This window comes from Oncorhynchus mykiss, chromosome 25 (assembly GCF_057628025.1).
Source record: "Oncorhynchus mykiss isolate SJ-2025 chromosome 25, ASM5762802v1, whole genome shotgun sequence".
NCBI lineage: Eukaryota > Metazoa > Chordata > Actinopteri > Salmoniformes > Salmonidae > Oncorhynchus > Oncorhynchus mykiss.
The window spans coordinates 18112814-18134938 of NC_143046.1; the positions used below are offsets into that span (position 1 = coordinate 18112814).

Sequence of the window (22125 nt, forward strand, 5' to 3'; positions counted from 1 at the left end):
GATGTCTTAATTTTATTTTTATATATGCTTCCACACTTTCACCTTTTAAAATTAAGCTATGTACACATTTAATCCTCTCCCACAGTAAATAAAGAAAATAATCAAAAATTGGGGAAAAAAAGGAAGGCAACACAGTGAAAAAGGTCAAGCACAACATACATTTTACAGTTCAAATTCTGAATCACCCAAAAAATAATTTAGCCTTGACAAATCTTGAACATTTTTGTATGTTGTCATTGAGTTATTATACTAGCCAAATAACCACAAGTCTGAAAATTATCAGAAATGTTTTGCTTTATATTTGATTTCCTCCAATAAATTATTCAGTTTAAAGTTTTGATAAAACATTAATGCTTGGTCTACCACAAAACAGGTGCTCTGGAATTCATATAAATAACAGACTGTGGGCTGATTACAATGAACGGGATTAAGCCTACAATACTACTGGACTGAATTGCACTTTTGGTAAAAAGTCCTGGAATAGTTCATATGTATTCCATTCAAGGTTTATCTATATTCAATAAATCACATTTGCAGTTAATAATTTAATCTGGGCCTGTGAAGTTGGCGTTTTTTGGGACTTGAAATACATTATTTCCCCCCCCCCTCATCAGTGCTCGACTTGGGCAGGAGCTAACCGGAGTATAAATGCCAGCACCTCAAGTTTTCTACTGCTTGAGCTCCTGTTCCTCTTACAGAATATTAGCTCAAAAGTATTGAGGAGCTCCTGCATCTAAATGTAAACAGAACCAGCACCCAAAATGAGTACTGCCACCCATCTCAGTCAAGTCAAGCACTGCCCCTTATACTACCTTTGATTAAGAAGATTGGAGAGGTCTATAGCTCCACATACATGGTCTTCCCAATCAAATTGCAATTCTGAAAGTAAGGCAACATTCATACTTGTGTGTCCTCTTATTCAATATGAATTGAAATGTGAGGCACACAACTAATACATTTCATTAGAAGATTCTGGTTTTCCCCTTAAAGAAAACCAGGTCCCACTCCCTGTTGAAGTTAAAACAAAACCATTGACATATTTAGCATGTATAATACAAACCACTGCTCTTTGTCCAAAATATATTGTCAAGGAAAGTAGAGAAATCAGCCCTTATGAACTCAAAACCCCATGAGGTATATACTAGAAAATTGTGCAGACACCATATTTTTTTGTAATCTGTTATGCAATTTAAGTGACACTAGGTAAGGCAAAATGCTGTTATTTCACGAGAATCCCATTTTGTAGTTCATCTGGACAACATACAACGTAATTATTGATTGAGGTATTGATAGGTCCTAAACTTGAGTAGAGAATTGAGGAGTGGCCAATTTAGGTGCAATTGATAGAACATACTTCATCCGAATTGGCTCGTTTAAGTTTGACGGTGTCGATCATTATGTGCATTCTGTGGATTCTTGACCAGTGCGTCTGGCTGCCTGAGAGAAGCCCTGAGAAGCAGCATGCAGCTCACAGTAAGCCCATGTTTACTAGAGTATCAGGACTGGGCAGATTTGGCTCCTCTTAAACAGTACAGTGTTACTTTCGTATTGTATTACTCGTCACATAGATACTATGTATTAGTAATATTGTTGGGGGGTACATCTCATCTTAATATTATTTAGTGATCATTTCTAAAATAAAAAACACCTTCCTAACTTACACCAGTTCCTAACTGCACATGAAAACTAGCAAGCGTCCGTGCCAGGAGAAACATTTAAAAAAGAGTGCAATCATTGGGATCAATCAGACTAAAGAATGGATGGCTGCCTAAGATCACCCTGCAGCCTAGCCTGGGCCCTACTAAAACCATCTGTAGGTTCTATTATAGTCCACTAGCCTGGGCCCTACTAAAACCATCTTTAGGTTCTATTATAGTCCACTAGCCTGGCCCCTACTAAAACCTTCTGTAGGTCCATTATAGTCCACTAGACTGGGCCCTACTAAAACCATCTTTAGGTTCTATTATAGTCCACTAACCTGGGCCCTACTTAAACCATCTTTAGGTTCTATTATAGTCCACTAGCCTGGGCCCTACTTAAACCATCTTTAGGTTCTATTATAGTCCACTAGCCTGGGCCCTACTTAAACCATCTTTAGGTTCTATTATAGTCCACTAGCCTGGGCCCTACTTAAACCATCTTTAGGTTCTATTATAGTCCACTAGCCTGGGTCCTACTTAAACCATCTTTAGGTTCTATTATAGTCCACTAGCCTGGGCCCTACTAAAACCATCTGTAGGTTCTATTATAGTCCACTAGCCTGGGCCCTAGTAAAACCTTCTGTAGGTTCTATTATAGTCCACTAGCCTGGCCCCTACTAAAACCACCTGTAGGTCCATTATAGTCCACTAGCCTGGCCCCTACTAAAACCATCTGTAGGTTCTATTATAGTCCACTCGCCTGGGCCCTAGTAAAACCATCTGTAGGTTCTATTATAGTCCACTAGCCTGGGCCCTACTAAAACCACCTGTAGGTCCATTATAGTCCACTAGCCTGGGCCCTAGTAAAACCTTCTGTAGGTTCTATTATAGTCCACTAGCCTGGGCCCTACTAAAACCACCTGTAGGTCCATTATAGTCCACTAGCCTGGGCCCTAGTAAAACCATCTGTAGGTTCTATTATAGTCCACTAGCCTGGCCCCTACTAAAACCACCTGTAGGTCCATTATAGTCCACTAGCCTGGGCCCTAGTAAAACCTTCTGTAGGTTCTATTATAGTCCACTAGCCTGGGCCCTACTAAAACCATCTGTAGGTTCTATTATAGTCCACTAGCCTGGCCCCTACTAAAACCTTCTGTAGGTCCATTATAGTCCACTAGCCTGGGCCCTACTAAAACCATCTGTAGGTTCTATTATAGTCCACTAGCCTGGGCCCTACTAAAACCACCTGTAGGTCGATTATAGTCCACTAGCCTGGGCCCTACTAAAACCATCTGTAGGTTCTATTATAGTCCACTAGCCTGGGCCCTAGTAAAACCTTCTGTAGGTCCATTATAGTCCACTAGCCTGGCCCCTAAAACAATCTGTAGGTTCTATTATAGTCCACTAGCCTGGCCCCTACTAAAACCATCTGTAGGTTCTATTATAGTCCACTAGCCTGGCCCCTACTAAAACCTTCTGTAGGTTCTATTATAGTCCACTAGCCTGGCCCCTACTAAAACCACCTGTAGGTTATATTATAGTCCACTAGCCTGGGCCCTACTAAAACCATCTGTAGGTTCTATTATAGTCCACTAGCCTGGGCCCTACTAAAACCATCTGTAGGTTCTATTATAGTCCACTAGCCTGGGCCCTACTATCATATCGTTGATTCATGTTTTCATAGTTTTTTTTTACTGTCATCTCTGATGGATGGCCCCTATTAGGACAACAGTTGCTGCGGACTCACGTCTTTGAGCCTTCCACTGTCAGGGTTTGTCATTAGGAGATGGATTGAAGATAATTACCGTGTTATCAACTAAAGATTACAATGACCTACTCTGACCCAAGAGTCTATCCAAAGCTAAGCAATAAACCAACATATTATGGAATTAGTTAAGTATGGTGTCAGAAACAAGACCACTACAAAATAAATGTTAACTGAATAACCCCAGCAAAATAATCTTTATTTTTATATTCTAATCCCTAAAATATCATATAGGACATCTGTCTTTAAAAGCTTACAAATCCATTTCAAAGTTCCTGTAAGGTTTGGGGATTCTGTGTCGGGGAGAGTGTATTCCGTTTTGTGGACCACTCATCCTGATTTCCCAGGAAATTGCTCAGGTGTGCTACTGTGCTTATTAAAGAGGCTAATGGTGTGTTTAAGGTCCAATATACCATCATCTGACTAAGTGCATTGATTTCATACCTGCTGGCTGAAATAGATCTATGGTTTAACTAACAGTTCTCAGGTCACTCCTGTTGCGTGTGTGTGGGGGGGCTTTGTACAGTATATTGTTCCTATGTTTGAAGTTAAGAGAAGGGCAGAGTAATGGAATCTAGTTAAACATGCTTCTCTCACTATCATTCTCTCTCTGAATACTCCAAGGCCCCAACCAAAATCACTAGCATCACCACTACCTGTGCTTTGGCGCTGTCCCCCTGCCTGTCCCCTCATGCCTCCTCTGGTGCTGTCCCCCTGATTGTCTCCCTCGTGCTTCCTCTGGTGCTGTCCCCTCATTCCTCCTCTGGTGCTGTCCCCCTGCCTGTCTCCCTCATGCCTCCTCTGGTGCTGTGGGCCTCTTCAGGTCACGGATCTGCTTGATCAGGTAAATCTTCTCGTCGCAGAACTGCTCGTCCTCGGAGCGGTCTCTCTGGAAACGGCTCAGGAAGTCCACCAGCTTGGCCTGATTCTTCAGCAGGATGTCCAGCACCGGCTGGGTCTTGTTGGGGTTGGCCACAAACACCTAAGACCAGACAGAACAGGGTTAATGGGGTACCTATAAATGATTTTTATGCTGCACAAGAATTGCCCTTCAGGGACAATAAAGATCTATTGAATTGAATGGTGCTACAGCATGACAATCTATTGTAGTCGGTCATCTGGTTAATGTACCTTAGTATACACTACCTGGTTAATGTACCTTAGTATACACTGAGTGTACAAAACATTAGGAACACATGCTCTTTCCATAACATAGACTGACCAGGTGAATCCAGGTGAAAGCTATGACCCCTTACTGACGTCACTTCATAAATCCACTCCAAATCAGTGTAGATGAAGTGGAGGAGGATGCTGGTTAAAGAAGGATTTTATTTTTTTCTTCAATTTAAAGTTATTAAGTTCTCTTGTTTTTCAAATCAACCAACACAACACATTTCACATTCACAGATGTGACAGGCTTAAAAAATTTTAAAATAAGTTATATATACAGTGCCTTGCGAAAGTATTCGGCCCCCTTGAACTTTGCGACCTTTTGCCACATTTCAGGCTTCAAACATAAAGATATAAAACTGTATTTTTTTGTGAAGAATCAACAACAAGTGGGACACAATCATGAAGTGGAACGACATTTATTGGATATTTCAAACTTTTTTAACAAATCAAAAACTGAAAAATGATTCAGCCCCCTTAAGTTAATATTTTGTAGCGCCACCTTTTTCTGCGATTACAGCTGTAAGTCGCTTGGGGTATGTCTCTATCAGTTTTGCACATCGAGAGACTGACATTTTTTCCCATTCCTCCTTGCAAAACAGCTCGAGCTCAGTGAGGTTGGATGGAGAGCATTTATGTTTGAAGCCTGAAATGTGGCAAAAGGTTGCAAAGTTCAAGGGGGCCGAATACTTTCGCAATGCACTGTATAAAGTGGGGAAAAAAGTATTTAATTTAGTCAGCCACCAATTGTGCAAGTTCTCCCACTTAAAAAGATGAGAGGCCTGTAGTTTTCATCATAGGTACACTTCAACTATGACAGACTAAATTAGAAAACAAAAATCCAGAAAATCACATTGTAGGACTTTTAATTTATTTATTTTGGTTTTGGGCTTCTACACCTGCATTGCTTGCTGTTTGGGGTTTTAGGCTGGGTTTCTGTACAGCACTTTGAGATATCAGCTGATGTACAAAGGGCTATATAAATACATTTGATTATTAAATACATTTGATATATCAGCTGTACATCAGCTGATATCTCAAAGTGGTGTGTGTGTGTGTAATATATACATACATACATACATACATACATACATACATACATACATACATACATACATACACACACATATACATATATACGTACATACATACACACACACACCACACACACACACACCACTTACAGCAAGCAATATATACATACATATATACATACATACATACAGAACAATTAAAAAATAAAATATGTATATAAAACTTGCAGCAGCACTATCAAGGTTGTTATTAGCTATTTCTAGCCTTCGCTGAGACGGCGAGCAAATCATTCGTTTTTAGATTTTACAGCACCTTACATCTGCTCTTTTCCCTAATCTGCCCATTCACTCTGTCCAATTTTAAATATAGTTGAGTAGTGGAGACCAGAGTCTATCTAACTTGTGCTGTCTCTTGTGGAGGTCATAAGTGAGCTTTTCAAGAGGGAGAAAGTCAACAATCTGGTCAATCCACATTTTAAATTTAGGAGAGGTATTAGAGGCCCACAATATTAGTATACATTTCTTAGCAAAGTATGTAATAGTCATAAGCAAATTTTCTGCTGGACATTAAGATAGATAGATACACGGGGTCATATCAAACTGTATATCTAGTATTTTCTGTGCAGTATGTATAGATTGCCAGGTTCTGGCAATCTCTCTAAAGTTCCAAAATACATGCATATAGGTTCCACTTTCAGAGGTATTTTTTGAATTTTACCCCTTTTTCTCCCCAATTTCGTGGTATCCAATTGTTGTAGTAGCTACTATCTTGTCTCATCGCTACAACTCCCGTACGGGCTCGGGAGAGACGAAGGTTGAAAGTCATGCGTCCTCCGATACACAACCCAACCAAGCCGCACTGCTTCTTAACACAGCGCACATCCAACCCGGAAGCCAGCCGCATCAATGCGCCGGAGGAAACACAGTGCACCTGGCCACCTTGGTTAGCGTGCACTGCGCCCAGCCCGCCACAGGAGTCGCTGGTGCGCGATGAGACAAGGACACCCCTACCGACCAAGCCCTCCCTATTTACACAAAAGTGTAAATAGATTCTTTCATTTTTACATTAGTAGAGGAGCAGTATACCCTGTCGCAAACCTCCGCCCATAACTCATCACTGATAGTCAGACCAAGGTCCCTTTCCCAGATTATTTTCAAAGGAGTAAAGGAGGAGCCTATAGATATGATATTTAGCCTTTAATGGATTGTGCTGTGACAAGAAGGGTTTCAACTTCATTCAACTGAGTTCTAAACCTCCTCTTGGAAGTAAATGAGGAAATTACATGTCTAATTTAAAGTTTTTTTTATTTTTATGTGATCTTGGCACATCGAATTCACTGCAGAGCTCGAGAGGACTTCAGTGGTGGTTTTCTGATGAAATAGGTCTGAAAAGGTCCTGATTCCTAGAGTATGCCAAAGATTAAAGTTGGCATCCCTCAGGGCTTTTGGCAAGTCTGGGTTGCCTACTATAGGCGAGTGAGAACATATTTGGGAGGAAATTCCCAGGTATTTCTTACAGTCCCTCCATGCTAGTAGGGTGCTGTAAATCACAACGGTTTTGGCTATGTTGCCCACTTCACTAAAGTTATTAATGAATATAATTGAGCTTAGGGGCAATGAGCCACAGGATTGGGCTTCTATCTGAATCGCCGTTGACTTGTCTGTTTGTGATCCATGTTAGCATGTTGCGGATGTGGGCAGACCAGTAATACAATTGAAGGGGGGAAGGGCAAGACCACCCTTAGATTCAGGTTTCGATAGAGTGGAAAACTTGATCCTAGGTTTTTTTTGCCCCATATACATTTGGTGATGCTTTGGTTAGTTGTTTTGAAAAATGAAACTGGGAGATAGCATGGGAGCATCTGAAATAAGTAGTTTAGTCTAGGGAGGACGTTCATACGGATTACATTAATTCTTCCTACTAAGCTAATTGGGAGGGAGATCCAGGTTTGGAGATCGTTCTTGATTCAATCCAGGAGTGGGAGATAATTTTCCTTGAAAAGGCTATTTAGATCTGGTGTTATGAAGATCCCAAGGTATTGAAACCCCTGTGTCTTCCATTGGAAAGGACACCGTGTCTTCATAGAGCTGGTGAGTGTAATATTGAGCCAGTGGATTTGTTAAAATTGATCTTATAACCTGAAAACTTGCCATACTGAGCAATTGTGTCTAAAATGGGAGGGAGGGATTTCTCTGGGTTGGATATGTAAAGCAAGACATCAGCATAAAGCGAAATCTTGTGATGCAGGCCACCTGCAGAAACACCCATAATACTTGGATTGCTCATTATCAACTCTGCCAGCGGCTCCGCCCCCAACAAGTAGAGCAGGGGGGACAGCGAGGACCCTTGTCTTGTGCCCCGTTCCAGAGGGAATCTGTCAGAGTTCAGTCCATTAGTAGTCACCATGGCATTTGGATGAGAGTATAGTGATTTGATCCATTTAATAAAATTTGGGCCCATATTGAACTTTAATTCTGAAAACAGAAATCCTTCTACAATGAAGCCAGCAGGACAGGGGTGTGGAACACCTTCTCAGCATCCAGTGAAGCCAGCAGGACAGGGGTGTGGAACACATTCTCAGCATCCAGTGAAGCCAGCAGGACAGGGGTCTTCTGTGCGTTTACTTGATCTATAATATCAAAAAGACGGTGAATGTTATCAGAAGAGTATCTGTCACTAACAAATCCAGTTTGGTCCGCTTGTATTATTTTGGGAAGAAGAGTGTTTAGTCTTTTGGCGAGCAATTTGGTAATTATTTTATATTCGAAATCCAACAAGCTTATGGGCCGGAAGGACGAGCAGGATAGAGGGTCCTTGTCTTTTTTGAGCAACACTAATGCGAGCTGTGTGCATTCAGTCTGGGAGAACGCCGTTTTGCAAAAATCCTCCAGCATTGGCATAAAGATAGGGCTGAGCTGGGGTCAAAAAGCTTTGTAGAATTCTCTGTGGAATCCATCTGGGCCTGGGGACTTATTAGGTGGCATGGAGGTAATTGCCTCCAGGATATCCTCAGAAGTGAATGGGGAGTTGAGATCTTCTTGGTCGGTCTCTGATAGTTTAGGTTGCGAGATTCCCTCTAGGAAAGAGTGGAGTTCTGCCTCCATGTGTTCTCTCAGAGATATATAGTTTGCAGTAAAAATCATGAAAAGTTAAATTGATATTTTTTGGGTCATATGTGACCTCGTCCTCTGCTGTTCGGATAGCCATGATTGTACGCTCTGACTGCTCCTTTTTTAATTGGTAAGCCAGCAATCTACTGGGCCTATTGCTATACTCATGGTATTTCTGTTTAGTAAAGAAAATTTTAAAAATTCTCCAGAGTGTAGTCCAAATTCAGTTTGGCTTTGGCTGCTTTAAGTTGACTCCAGGAGGTGCTGTCTGGGGATTGTTTATGTATTCTTTCACAGCATTCCAGCTCCCTCTCAAGATTTAGCCTGTGTGCTTCCATTGCTTTTTTCTTAGAGGAAGCATATGTAATTAGATGACCTCTTAGTGTGGCTTTAGCAGCGTCCCACATTGTGGCCGGAGAAACAGGAGAATCTTTATTGTCTTGTGTGTAGTGGTCTATCCATGTAGTTACCAATGTCTGGAACGCTTCGTTTGATAACATGGGAGGTGTTGAATTTCCAGCTCTTTGACCTCGGGATGTTTTTGCAGAGGTCAAAGCGGAGGTGGACAAAGGCGTGATCTGAAAGTGCTTTGGGTCCGATTGTAAACGTGGATGAATTTATTCAACTCTTTGGGATAAAAATGTAATCTATACGGGAGTAGGTGTTATGGACATTAGAGTAGTATGTGTAGTCCATAGATGAGCTATTAGTCTCTCTCCAGATATCTATCAGTCCCATCTCTTTAGTAAGAGAGTTCAACTTCTTTGCAGATCTAGGATTTGTGGTGGGGACTTGAGATGATTTGTCTAGGGTTGGGTTAAGGGTACAATTAAAATCTCCGGCCACCACGCCAAAGGAGACACAATGCTCATTGAACAGGGTTATCATTTTTGACATGAAAGCAGGAGTATCTGTGTTAGGGGCATATATATTTAAGATAGTAATTGGTTGCCCATACAGTGACCCAGTTATCAAAATAAATCTCCCCTCCGGATCAGATATGTTTTTGTCAATTACGAATGGAACATTCTTATGGATAAGTATGGCTGTGCCTCTACTGTTTGATTTGAAAGATGAGAAATACACCTGTCCCACCCAAGCTCTGCGGAGTTTGGCATGTTCAGCATCACAGAGGTGTTTTTTAGAGCACATAGTATCTTTTTCCGTTTTATTGCATGACCTAGACCATGGCAGTTCCATGTCAATAGATTTAAGGTACTAGTCGTCGTCATCAAACTTTAGTGAAAGTGGATAATAGTTACTACTGCGTTCACATAAAAGGAAAATAAATGGTGTACATAAAATAACAATCTCTGAACACCCCAGCCGAGTTCCCAAACAACTCAACACATCCCCGTTGGATCTATTACCCCCCCCCCCGCTCAGTCTCAATTCTGTGTTCCTAAAAAAACGGGAACATTTAGTAACGCATAGCGTCTCCCTCTCCCCACCAAAGAAAGGCTTCACCCTCTCCTCTCCGCATTGAGTAAATGACAACGTAGCCCCCATCCAGACCACATTAAAAGAGGGAGAAAATAAAATCAATAGCCCAGCCTACATATACCTCCCCAAGGGACATAATAATTACGACAAAAGGGGGAAATAAAAGTAGGCTGAAACATTAGTAGGCCTAGGTTAGGCTATAGAGCATATCCCTCTCAGCTAAAGGAAAATAAATATAGATTGGACGGCTATAATGACATTTAGCGGGGCGGGTGGGTCTTTGGATATCGGCTATATGTTGTCTTACCTCCTTTAGTAATAGCATTAATCACAGTTAGTCATTGGTCCGTTTCTCATTGACCAGGATTGTCTTTCAAAAAACATTTAGCCTCTTCAGGAGTTTTGAAGTGTCGCAGGGCTCCTTGGTGAAGAATCCTGAGCTCGTTTGGGTATTTGAATCCCCTGAAGATGCCTCGGTCAATGGAGTATTTCTTCACCTTGTCAAATTCTCTGCGCTTTCGGCGTATTCCAGCTGACAGGTCCTGGTGTAAAGTGCGTTTGGCGTTTCCCACTGTGATGGTGTTGAATTTCGCTGCCTGTAGGACTCGTTCCTTGTCGGTGAATCTCAGGAAACTTATGGTGATTGGGCGCGGAGGTTGTCTGGCTGGTGGGGGCCTCAGTGCTCGGTGAGCTCTCGAGTTCTATGGGCCTGTTGGTGGACAGATGGAGTCACTCGGGAAGTTTGTCTTGCATGTAGCGGATCAGTGGCATGTTTCCCTTATTCCTTCGCCCCCTGTTTTCCAGGTCCTCTGTTTTCTCTTCCAGATGCTCTATTTTCTTTTTAGCACATGCTATTGTTTCCATGGCATCTGTCAATAAGTTTTCCATGGATAGGATTCGCCCCTCTGCCTCCTCCAGGCGCACCGCGTTTATGGTTATCTTGTTGTTGATGTCAGGCAAAGCGTTTTCCAGGATTGTCACCTTGCCCCCTATCGCACTGAGCGGAGAGTTAATGGCATCTAATTTAATGTTGAGTTCTGTACGTTGGGATCTCAACTCAGAAAGGATGTCTTCGACAGAGTGCGAGGTTGGCAATCGTTGGGCCTCGGGGGGGAACGGGTCCTCTTGCTCCTGGCTAATGGCGCTAGCTTTTTCTGAAGCTAGCTTCTTCTTGGAGGCTTTTTCTGTCGCTAATGCTCGAGTCCGGGTAAAAATGTCACCTGTAGTGTCGCCTTTTGTAGCCACCAGGACTTTTTTACTAAAGCTAAAGGAGTTTAAACTTGAAGTGGAGGTAAGAATAGGAATTGGAAACTACTTGTGCGAAGCTCTTAGTTCACGCGGCCATCTCGTTCAAGGGTCATGTGATTCCCCCCCAAAGAAGGATTTTTAGACAATTAAGACATGGATTGTGTATGTGTGCCATTCAGATGGTGAATGGGCAAGACAAAATATTTAAGTGCCTTTGAACGGGGTATGGTAGTAGGTGCACTGGTTTGTGTCAAGAACAAACACTGCTGGGTTTTTCTACGCTCAACAGTTTCCTGTGTGTATCAAGAATGGTCCACCACCCAAAGGACATCCAGCCAACTTGACAACTGCATTGAAGTCAACATGGTCCAGCATCCCTTTGGAACGGTTTCAACACCTTGTAGAGTCCATGCCCTGACAAATTGAGGCTGTTCTGAGGGCAAATGTTAAGTATTTAAAGGCATGAATATTTATGCATCCTCTATAAAGACAGAATTGTAGATTAGGGGATGTAAATGTTAATAACATGTATTTTAGATGAAGTAACCCAAAACGGTGGAAAATAGGACAGGCCGAGAATGAGGCCAGAATCTGCACCCTCAGCCTGCACCCTCCAAGAACACAACATGTCTACACACCTTGAAGACATGGAAGGCCTCAAACTGGATGTTGCGGCTGTTGTCTCTCAGCATGTTCATCATCAGCTTCAAGTTCTCAGCCCGGCTGATGTACTTGGTCATCACAGTGAAGTTGTGTCTGTCCAGAAGAAGCTCTCCCAGGAGCTGCAAAACACTTTGTTTAGTAATAGAAAAAGGGTCATAATTGTTTTTAGGATAAGTTAGGAAGATACAGTGCATTCTAAAAGTATTCAGACCTTCATTTTTTCCACTTTGTTACAACCTTGTTCGAAAATTGATTCAAATTATTTTTTCCCATCAATCTACACACAATACCACATAACAAAGGTGAACAGGTTTTTAGAATTCTTGCAAATTTATTTAAAAAATAAATAAAAAGGCACACACCGGTCTATAGAAAAGTCCCACAGTTGACAGTGCATGTCAGAGCAAAAACCCAAGCCATGAGGTTGAAGGAATTGTCCATAGAGCTGAGAAACAGGATTGTGTCGAGGCACCGATATGGGGAAGGGTACCGAAACATTTCTGCAGCATTCAAGATCACCAAGAACATAGCGGCCTCCATCATTCTTAAATGGAAGAAGTTCGCAACCACCAAGACTCTTCCTAAAGCTGTTCGCACGGCAAACTGAGCAATCGGAGGAGAAGGGCATTGGTCAGGGAGGTGACCAAGAACCAATGGTCACTCTGACAGAGCTCCAGAGTTCCTCTGTGGAGATGGGAGAACCTTCCAGAAGGACAACCATCTCTGCAGCACTCCACCAATCATGCCTTTATGGTAGAGGGGGGCAGATGGAAGCCACTCCTCAGTAAAATTCACATGACAGCCTGCTTGGAGTTTGCCAAAAGGCATCTAAAGGACTCTAAAGGACTCTCAGATCTTGAAAAAACAAATTCTCTGGTCTGATTAAACCAAGATTGAACCCTTTGGCCTGAATGCCAAGTGTCAGGTCTGGAGGAAACCAGGCATCAAGATCGAGGGAAAGATGAACGGAGCAATGTACAGGGAGATCCTTGATGAAAACTTGCTCCAGAGTGCTCAGGACCTCAGACTGGGGCGAAGGTTCACCTTCCAACAGGACAACGACCCTAAGCACACAGCCAACACAACGCTTCTGGAAAAGTCTCAATGTCCTTGAGTGGCCCTGCCAAAGCCCGGACTTAAACCTGATCGAACATCTCTGGAGAGACCTGAAAATAGCTGTGCAGCGACACTCACCATCCAATCTAACAGAGCGTGAGAGGATCTGCATAGAATGGGAGACTCTCCAAATACAGGTGTGCCAAGCTTGTAGCATCATACGTAAGGAGAATCAACTATGTAATCGCTGCCAATGGTGCTTCAACAAAGTACTGAGTAAAGGCCTGAATACTTACGTAAATGAAATATTGCCATTTTTATTTATTTTTTCATTTGTAAACATAACTTTTTTTTGTCTTTATGGTGTATTGTGTGTAGATTAATGAGGGGAAAAACTATTTAATACATTTTAGAATAAGGCTGTAACAATGTGAAAAAAGTGAAGAGGTCTGAATACTTTCAAATGCACTGTATTTCTGTTACAGAAGAAATTCATCAATGAATCACGTGAGGTCAAAACTAACTTAAAATGTTGGGTTTGGTGATAGTGATAACAGAAAGTACCTTTAGGGACTGCCGTTTGGTGACATAATTCTCGGAATGCAGTAGCTTCTCATATTCTGTAAACACCCGGTCATAATTGGTCTCCAGAAAATCTGCACACATAATCTTGTGTCTCGTGAGAAGATCCTAGCAACACATTTGAGAGAAAAGAACAGGATATTACATAACATACTAAGCACAGGGGATGTACACAGTACATCAAGCTGCTTCACACTACAGAAACAGGAGATACGTTCCTGCCCTATGGGCCATTCTGGCTCCGACAAGGCTTGCTTTATATTAAGCGCTAAACACACAGGACATAAAGCCATGAGAACAGCAGCCATTTACCTTGAACGAAGCAAAAGCGTCTGAGGCGATGTCAAAGGTGGAGAACTCTACATAGCGGAAGAAGCAGTAGAAGTCTTCCGAGAAGAGAATTGTGCGGGCCAGGGGCTCATGACGCAGGCTCTCCCTTAACATCACCCCACAGTTCAGAGCCACCTCTGCACTCTCGTACCTGCAAAGTTGGGATTCATGCCACAACTCAACACTACTGTGTGGGTGTGTTTTGTTGGGGATTAAGAATGATTCATATAGTATATGTTGAGGCTGTATGCATGGGGGTCTGTAAATGAACAAACAAGTGAGTTAAGAGCCTACAATGTCACTTAATGGGTACATACCTAACAAAAAAATATATAAATCCATGCTTCTTGCTTATCTAGCTGATCTAACAGATGGCAGATGGGCAGCTTTGAGACTCACCCTTTCAGCAGCATGAAGAGGATCTGTGGGTGTGAGGAGATATACTCAACCGTGGGCGTACGGGTGCCAATCTGGCGCCGCACAATGTTGCTGAACAGATGCACCACATCCTTCTTTCCCTGGAGGACAACAATGAGAAACATTACAATCAATGAAGGAGGGTGATATGCACATCCCCCCCCAAAAAAAGCTGATAAAGGTATGAGAGGCCCACAACACAGAATCTTGTGGCTCCCCAAGTCCCTCTGCATTTGGGTGTAGGACTAAAGCACTGTGGAGCAGAAATATTCTGTGAGTGGACCTCTCAAATGCTACAATCAAACAGTGGTGTGTGTGATGGGTGATCACAGTGTCTTTATACTCCTCCCTCTTCTGTATTGATTTGAACTATCCACTACTCTAGCATGAAAAATCTATTTCACCCCCAGTATAAAACCAATGGCTAGAACATTTCCCTACCTCAAAATCAATCCTCTGCAGGTTTGCGATGAGAGCAATGAGGAGGTTGGTGTTGTACAGCTCCTGGGCAAGTTGGGCCACAGCCTCCGTTTGGGGCTCCTTGTCCCCTGAACCACACAGCACCTCTTTCAGAGATGATAGGTTCTTAGACACCTCCTCTGCAACCTGGAGACAAGAAAATATGAGGGAACAGCACTTAGTTAATAAAGCCTGAAAGGGCACTCTATGCCCTATAATATAGTGAATTACTTTTAACCAGAACCCATATGAGTCTCTGGTCAAAAGTAGCACATTATGTTGGGATTAGGGTGCCTTTTCGGACACATCGAATGACTCACAACATTGCTATATGAAGTTGCAGTCTGGATGCTCATATGTGAAAGATCAACTTTAACCAACAAATGCCCACAGACAAATTCTACTGTGCTCTCAAAACAGCAGTCCACCGGTATCACCTGACCTTTTCACATTTTTTGCTTTCTGCCGCATCCAGCTTTTCCAAGTAAGCTACGTTCTCCTTCAGACTCTTCACAATCTCCGCAGGGTTCTTCTGAGACTTCCCAAAGGGGAACGGCATAGTGACAAGGAGATGAGTCTGGTTGTAGCGTAGAAGGCACCGCTTTCCCTTTGGAAAATTGATAAATGATGAGTTATTACATCAATACACTGCTTTGATATTAAGAAACTACAGGTCTGACAGATCATCATGACAGCAACAGCTCTGCAACTTGGCCTTTTCCTTCACTGAAAGATTCACATTTTAAGTGATGTTACACTTAACAGCACTCCATGGTAACTAACAGATCAATTCCTATCCTGACAATGACACTATGCATCCCTGTAGGCCACATTGTCAGTTACATAACTCGTGGTCAGATAATAGAAAACAGAATGATCAGATCCTAGCAATCAACTGGGTCAAATCTAATGCAGGTAGATATTGAGTTAGAATGCAGGTGACTATCTGTAACGTTACTGGGCTAGTTCCCACCTATAGCCACAGAGAAACTATTATATGGGTCATAAATGCTTATCCAAAGTAATATCCGGTGTGTCACTCAATAGACCGTGCCAATGGGTTTATTGAGGATTCGTTTGTGCGGATGTTGGATAGCTAGCTACTCTTCTTTTAGCTAGCTACTCTTCTTTTGGCTAGCTACTCTACAATTGTCAGACAGTTGCTAACGTTAGCTGTTAGTTGGCTTTCTTGCAAGCTAACAGTCAGGATAACTAACGTTAAGCAGCTAGCTGTCAGTGGAATATAGATTAATACACAAATTAAAGGAAAGAGCGATTAGCAAACTCGCAGCTGAATTGCTAGCTAGTGAGTTTAGCAAGCAAGCTAACGTTAGCACGCTAGAATTTTTTGACACTCACCAAGCTTAGAAGGCGACTTCGAGTTTTTTTTTAGATCCTGTGGGAAGTGTAGGATATTTAAAGGTAACTTATACTACACCTATACACCACACCTATTTAAGAACTTCATATCTATTTTCTCGTGACCTAAAAAGTATTTATGCTGGCTAATTATTGTCAGACAACTTCCCTATCTCCTAGTTCTAGGGAAGAGGGTCGGGTATGTTATGACATACTATTTAAACCAATCATACCGAAAAGATGGAACGACACGCCCCCAAGTACCCGAACCAAAACAAATGCAACAAAGTTGCATTGATATGGTTAAATGTATCAAAAAGTATAATTTCTTCCGATTACAGGAACAAATGTATTTATTTGAGGATACATTATAGCACAGCCTGGTGTCATAGACTAGACGTAACCAGCCATAGCAAGCATTTATGTACCAGTTGCAATACATTTGGAACCTTATTTGAAAAGCTTAAAGTAAGTGGTATCAAATACCAAAGACCTATTCACACCTGTAAATAAAGTGTCTTTGCAGCTATTATAGGCCTACGTAATGACAAAACAGTATTGGCAAAACATATCCATCTATCTAAGAGTACTGACATTTTCTAAGATGCAGAAACCAGGTTGTCCAGTTGTACAAGCATGCTGTTTAAATAACTCATATTCTTACAAATACTTATTGGGGGCAAAAGTAGTGCACTAGTCATTTAATAGTGGTGTATTAGCGGACCGATATAGGATCTGTAGTGAGGGCAAAAATATATATTTTTCAGCCCCCAGGACTGTAAGTTATTTATAGTGAGGAATACTTGGAGAAATTTGACCTCTCTGAAATGAAAATGGATGGCCCTCCATTCAGTACAATATATTTTTACCCTACCCTCCATGAATGCTTGAAAAAAAAACAAGTGACCCTTCCATATACACCAATTAATAATTAAAACAAAGTGGATAGCAGAGAACATGCCTACACTTTACCCTAACTCCTAGGACAGTCCAGGGCCTTTAGATATGCAGTTTTAGAAAATGTTCCTCGTTTTGTAAGCATTACATGGCAAGTAGCCATAAGATTGTGGATTCACATTCCACTGCAGACAAGGGTAGGGGTGAAAATATCTCCATTATAATAAAAGCACTGTATGAATCCATCATCTTACTTGCGATCCCCAAAAAATAAGCCTTTTATAAACGCATTTCATCCAATTCTACATCATTTTACATCACTGGAGACAAGTAGAATATTTTAATACCACAACAGAATATGCATGACAACTAATGCATGCTGCAGCACCAGAGAGGTTTTGATTTCTATACAGGCAATTGTTGAAAAAGAGGATAGTCTAAGTTTGGAACAGTGCTAAAGTTGTCTATGAACTGGAAAAATGGAGCGCAACAGAACCAGTTACAATTGAAGTATCTGATCATCAATGAATTGGAGAAAAAGCCATTCATATTTTAACACAGCAGTCGCATATCATCGGGTAGGCCTGTATGAACTTGTAAATTTTTTTCATTTGGGAAACGTCCATTTTCTAATTGATTCTATTTTATTCCATGATATTGTTGTTACAAAATAGATTTCTGTTTACTGATTAGCACATGGGGATATAAGAGCATCTGCTAGGCTAAATTAACAAACTAGGCATGCATATCTCAATGCAATGGCCAAACTTGTGTTTCTAAAATTGAATTAAAAAGGTGTAGCCTAAAAATAAAATGTTAATTTAGTTATTACTTAATTCTAAGTAATTATTTTTTTAAATGTCATTTTATACATCCTAAATGAAAAATGTATAGGCATGTAGTTGAAGTGATGTTGGTGATATGCGTTGAAATGCTGAGCGCTCCTGCAAGCCTGTAGCGTGTCACAAATGCTTCACAATTTCTTTCTTAAATGGCTGTCACACCCTGATCTGTTTCACCTGTCTTTGTGATTGTCTCCATCCCCCTCTAGGTGTCGGCCATCTTCCCCATTATCCCCTGTGTATTTATACCTGTGTTCTCTGTTTGTCTGTTGTCAGTTCGTCTTTTTGTCAAGCCAACCAGCGTTTTTGTGTCAGCCCCTGGTTTTCCCCAGTCTCTCTTTCCTCGTCTCGTCCCGTCCTGGCCCTGTACCCATCCGCCTGACCACTCTGCCTGCCCCTGAGCCTGCCTGCCTGCCGTCCTGTACCTTTGCCCCTGTGCTGTAATGAACATTGTTACTTTGACACTGTCTACATCTGGGTCTTACCTTGATACCTGATAATGGCAGGCTATAGCCTTGAAATAATAACAATATATAGCCTAAATCTGAGGTTCCTAAACATTTCATAGTCCCATACCCCTTCAAACATTCAACCTCCAGCTGCATACCCCATCTAGTGCCAGGGTCAGCGTACTCTCAAATGTTGTTTTTTGCCATCATTGTACAGTGCCTTGCGAAAGTATTCGTCCCCCTTGAACTTTGCGACCTTTTGCCACATTTCAGGCTTCAAACATAAAGATATAAAACTGTATTTTTTGTGAAGAATCAACAACAAGTGGGACACAATCATGAAGTGGAACGACATTTATTGGATATTTCAAACTTTTTTAACAAATCAAAAACTGAAAAATTGGGCGTGCAAAATTATTCAGCCCCCTTAAGTTAATACTTTGTAGCGCCACCTTTTGCTGCGATTACAGCTGTAAGTCGCTTGGGGTATGTCTCTATCAGTTTTGCACATCGAGAGACTGAAATTTTTTCCCATTCCTCCTTGCAAAACAGCTTGAGCTCAGTGAGGTTGGATGGAGAGCATTTGTGAACAGCAGTTTTCAGTTCTTTCCACAGATTCTCGATTGGATTCAGGTCTGGACTTTGACTTGGCCATTCTAACACCTGGATATGTTTATTTTTGAACCATTCTATTGTAGATTTTGCTTTATGTTTTGGATCATTGTCTTGTTGGAAGACAAATCTCCGTCCCAGTCTCAGGTCTTTTGCAGACTCCATCAGGTTTTCTTCCAGAATGGTCCTGTATTTGGCTCCATCCATCTTCCCATCAATTTTAACCATCTTCCCTGTCCCTGCTGAAGAAAAGCAGGCCCAAACCACGATGCTGCCACCACCATGTTTGACAGTGGGGATGGTGTGTTCAGCTGTGTTGCTTTTACGCCAAACATAACGTTTTGCATTGTTGCCAAAAAGTTCAATTTTGGTTTCATCTGACCAGAGCACCTTCTTCCACATGTTTGGTGTGTCTCCCAAGTGGCTTGTGGCAAACTTTAAACAACACTTTTTATGGATATCTTTAAGAAATGGCTTTCTTCTTGCCACTCTTCCATAAAGGCCAGATTTGTGCAATATACAACTGATTGTTGTCCTATGGACAGATACTCCCACCTCAGCTGTAGATCTCTGCAGTTCATCCAGAGTGATCATGGGCCTCTTGGCTGCATCTCTGATCAGTCTTCTTCTTGTATGAGCTGTAAGTTTAGAGGGACGGCCAGGACTTGGTAGATTTGCAGTGGTCTGATACTCCTTCCATTTCAATATTATCGCTTGCACAGTGCTCCTTGGGATGTTTAAAGCTTGGGAAATCTTTTTGTATCCAAATCCAGCTTTAAACTTCTTCACAACAGTATCTCGGACCTGCCTGGTGTGTTCCTTGTTCTTCATGATGCTCTCTGCGCTTTTAACGGACCTCTGAGACTATCACAGTGCAGGTGCATTTATACGGAGACTTGATTACACACAGGTGGATTGTATTTATCATAATTAGTCATTTAGGTCAACATTGGATCATTCAGAGATCCTCACTGAACTTCTGGAGAGAGTTTGCTGCACTGAAAGTAAAGGGGCTGAATAATTTTGCACGCCCAATTTTTCAGTTTTTGATTTGTTAAAAAAGTTTGAAATATCCAATAAATGTCATTCCACTTCATGATTGTGTCCCACTTGTTGTTGATTCTTCACAAAAAAATACAGTTTTATATCTTTATGTTTGAAGCCTGAAATGTGGCAAAAGGTCGCAAAGTTCAAGGGGGCCGAATACTTTCGCAAGGCACTGTAAGCTTGACACACACACACTATACGATACATTTATTAAACATGAGAATGAGTGTGAGTTTTTGTCACAACCCGGCTCGCGTGACGTGACAAAGAGCTCTTATAGGACCAGGGCACAAATAATAATATTATAATAATCAATACTTAACCAACTTTCATATAAAACATTATTTGTTCATCGAAAATTGTGAATAACTCACCACGGGTTAATGAGAAGGGTGTGCTTGAAAGGATGCACATAACTCTGCAATGTTGGGTTTTATTGGAGAGAGTCTCAGTCTTAAATCATTTTCCACACACAGTCTGTGCCTGTATTTAGTTTTCATGCTAGTGAGGGCCAAGAATCCACTCTCACATAGGTAAGTGGTTGCAAAAGGCATCAGTGTCTTAACAGCGAGATTTGTCAAGGCAGTAAACTCTGTGCGTAGCCCAATCCAGAAATCTGGCAGTGGCTTCCGATTAAATTCTATTTTCACAGAACTGCTTGTTGTAATTTCGATGAGGCTCTCTTGTTCAGATATCTGTAAGTGGACTGGAGGCAGAGCATGAAAGGGATAACGAATCCAGTTGTTTGTGTCATCTGTTTTGGGAAAGTACCTGCGTAATTGCACACCCAACTCACTCAGGTGCTTCGCTATATCACATTTGACATTGTCAGTAAGCTTGAGTTAATTTGCAAACAAAAAATCATACAATGATGGAAAGACCTGTGTGTTGTCCTTGTTAATGCAGACAGAGAAGAGCTCCAACTTCTTAATCATAGCCTCAATTTTGTCCCGCACATTGAATATAGTTGCGGAGAGTGCCTTTAATCATAGATTCAGATCATTCAGGCAAGAAAAAACATCACCCAGATAGGCCAGTCGTGTGAGAAACTCATAATCATGCAAGCGGTCAGACAAGTGAAAATTATGGTCAGTAAAGAAAACTTTAAGCTCGTCTCTCAATTTAAAAAAAGTTTTGAAAAAATATATTTAATAATATTATATTATTTTAAAAAACGTGGGGCCTCCCAGGTGGCGCAGTGGTCTAAGGCACTGCATCACAGTGTCACCAGAGATTCTGGGTTCGAGCCCAGGCTCTGTCGCAGCCGGACACGACCGGGAGGCCCATGGGGTGGCGCACAATTGGCCCAGCGTCGTCCGGGTTAGGCAGGGTTTGGCCGGCAGGGATATCCTTGTCTCATTACGCACTAGCGACTCCTGTGGCGGGCCCGGCGCAGTGCACGCTGACCATGTTGCTAGGTGTACGGTGTTTCCTCCGACACATTTGTGTGGCTGGCTTCCAGGTTGGAAAAAAAAAGTATTTAGTCAGCCACCAATTGTGAAAGTTTGTAACGGTTCTCTTCTGGTGAAACCAGAAGTGGTTAGTTTTGTACATCTTTAATAAAGATGAAAATACAACAATCTACAAAACAAGAAATGTGAAAAAACCAAAACAGTCCAAAAACCAAAACAGTCCTATCTGGTGCCACAAACACAAAGACAGGAACAATCATCCACAAGAGACCTAAAGAATATGGCTGCCTAAATATGGTTCCCAATCAGAGACAATGACCAACACCTGCCTCTGATTGAGAACCATATCAGGCCAAACACAGAAACAGACAAACCAGACACACAACATAGAATGCCCACCCAGCTCACGTCCTGACCAACACTAAAACAAGGAAAACACACACGAACGATGGTCAGAACGTGACAAAGTTCTCCCACTTAAAGATGAGAGAGGCCTGTAATTTTCATCATAGGTACACTTCAACTATGACAGACAAAATGAGAAGAAAAAAAAATCCAGAAAATCACATTGTAGGATTTTTAATGAATT

The 22125-nt window shown here is 41.7% G+C and overlaps 1 protein-coding gene across 9 annotated transcripts; it reads right to left on the reverse strand.

Moving 5' to 3' along the window:
- Window positions 1–16527, reverse strand: cab39l1 (calcium binding protein 39, like 1). Of its 9 annotated transcripts, none has more exons than XR_016491811.1 (9): window positions 16278–16488; window positions 15361–15525; window positions 14901–15065; window positions 14442–14560; window positions 14025–14301; window positions 13695–13820; window positions 12050–12193; window positions 3020–4387; window positions 1–2790 (listed from the first exon to the last, which is right to left on the reverse strand). XR_016491811.1 is itself a non-coding variant. In XM_021583466.3 (8 exons), exons 2-8 carry the CDS (start codon window positions 15475–15477, stop codon window positions 4196–4198), a joined length of 1032 nt encoding a protein of 343 aa, XP_021439141.1. In that variant the 5' UTR covers window positions 15478–15525; window positions 16278–16508; the 3' UTR covers window positions 1–4195. The 9 variants fall into 9 exon arrangements, 4 of the variants coding, with proteins under 4 accessions (XP_021439141.1, XP_090076407.1, XP_036825673.1 ...); XR_016491809.1 differs by having other exon boundaries at window positions 1–2976; XR_016491808.1 differs by having other exon boundaries at window positions 2837–4387.
- Window positions 16528–22125: the final 5598 nt, after the last annotated feature.

Bases quoted from the DNA above. Each gene is read 5' to 3' on its own strand.
- cab39l1 (XM_090220281.1), bottom strand. From the start codon at position 15,477: ATGCCGTTCCCCTTTGGGAAGTCTCAGAAGAACCCTGCGGAGATTGTG. The intron at 15,066-15,360 runs GTCAGGTGATAC...TCTTGTCTCCAG, and splicing joins AAAGCAAAAAATGTGAAAAG to GTTGCAGAGGAGGTGTCTAA. The intron at 4,388-12,049 runs GTGTGTAGACAT...GTCTGGTCTTAG, and splicing joins AGGCCTTCCATGTCTTCAAG to GTGTTTGTGGCCAACCCCAA.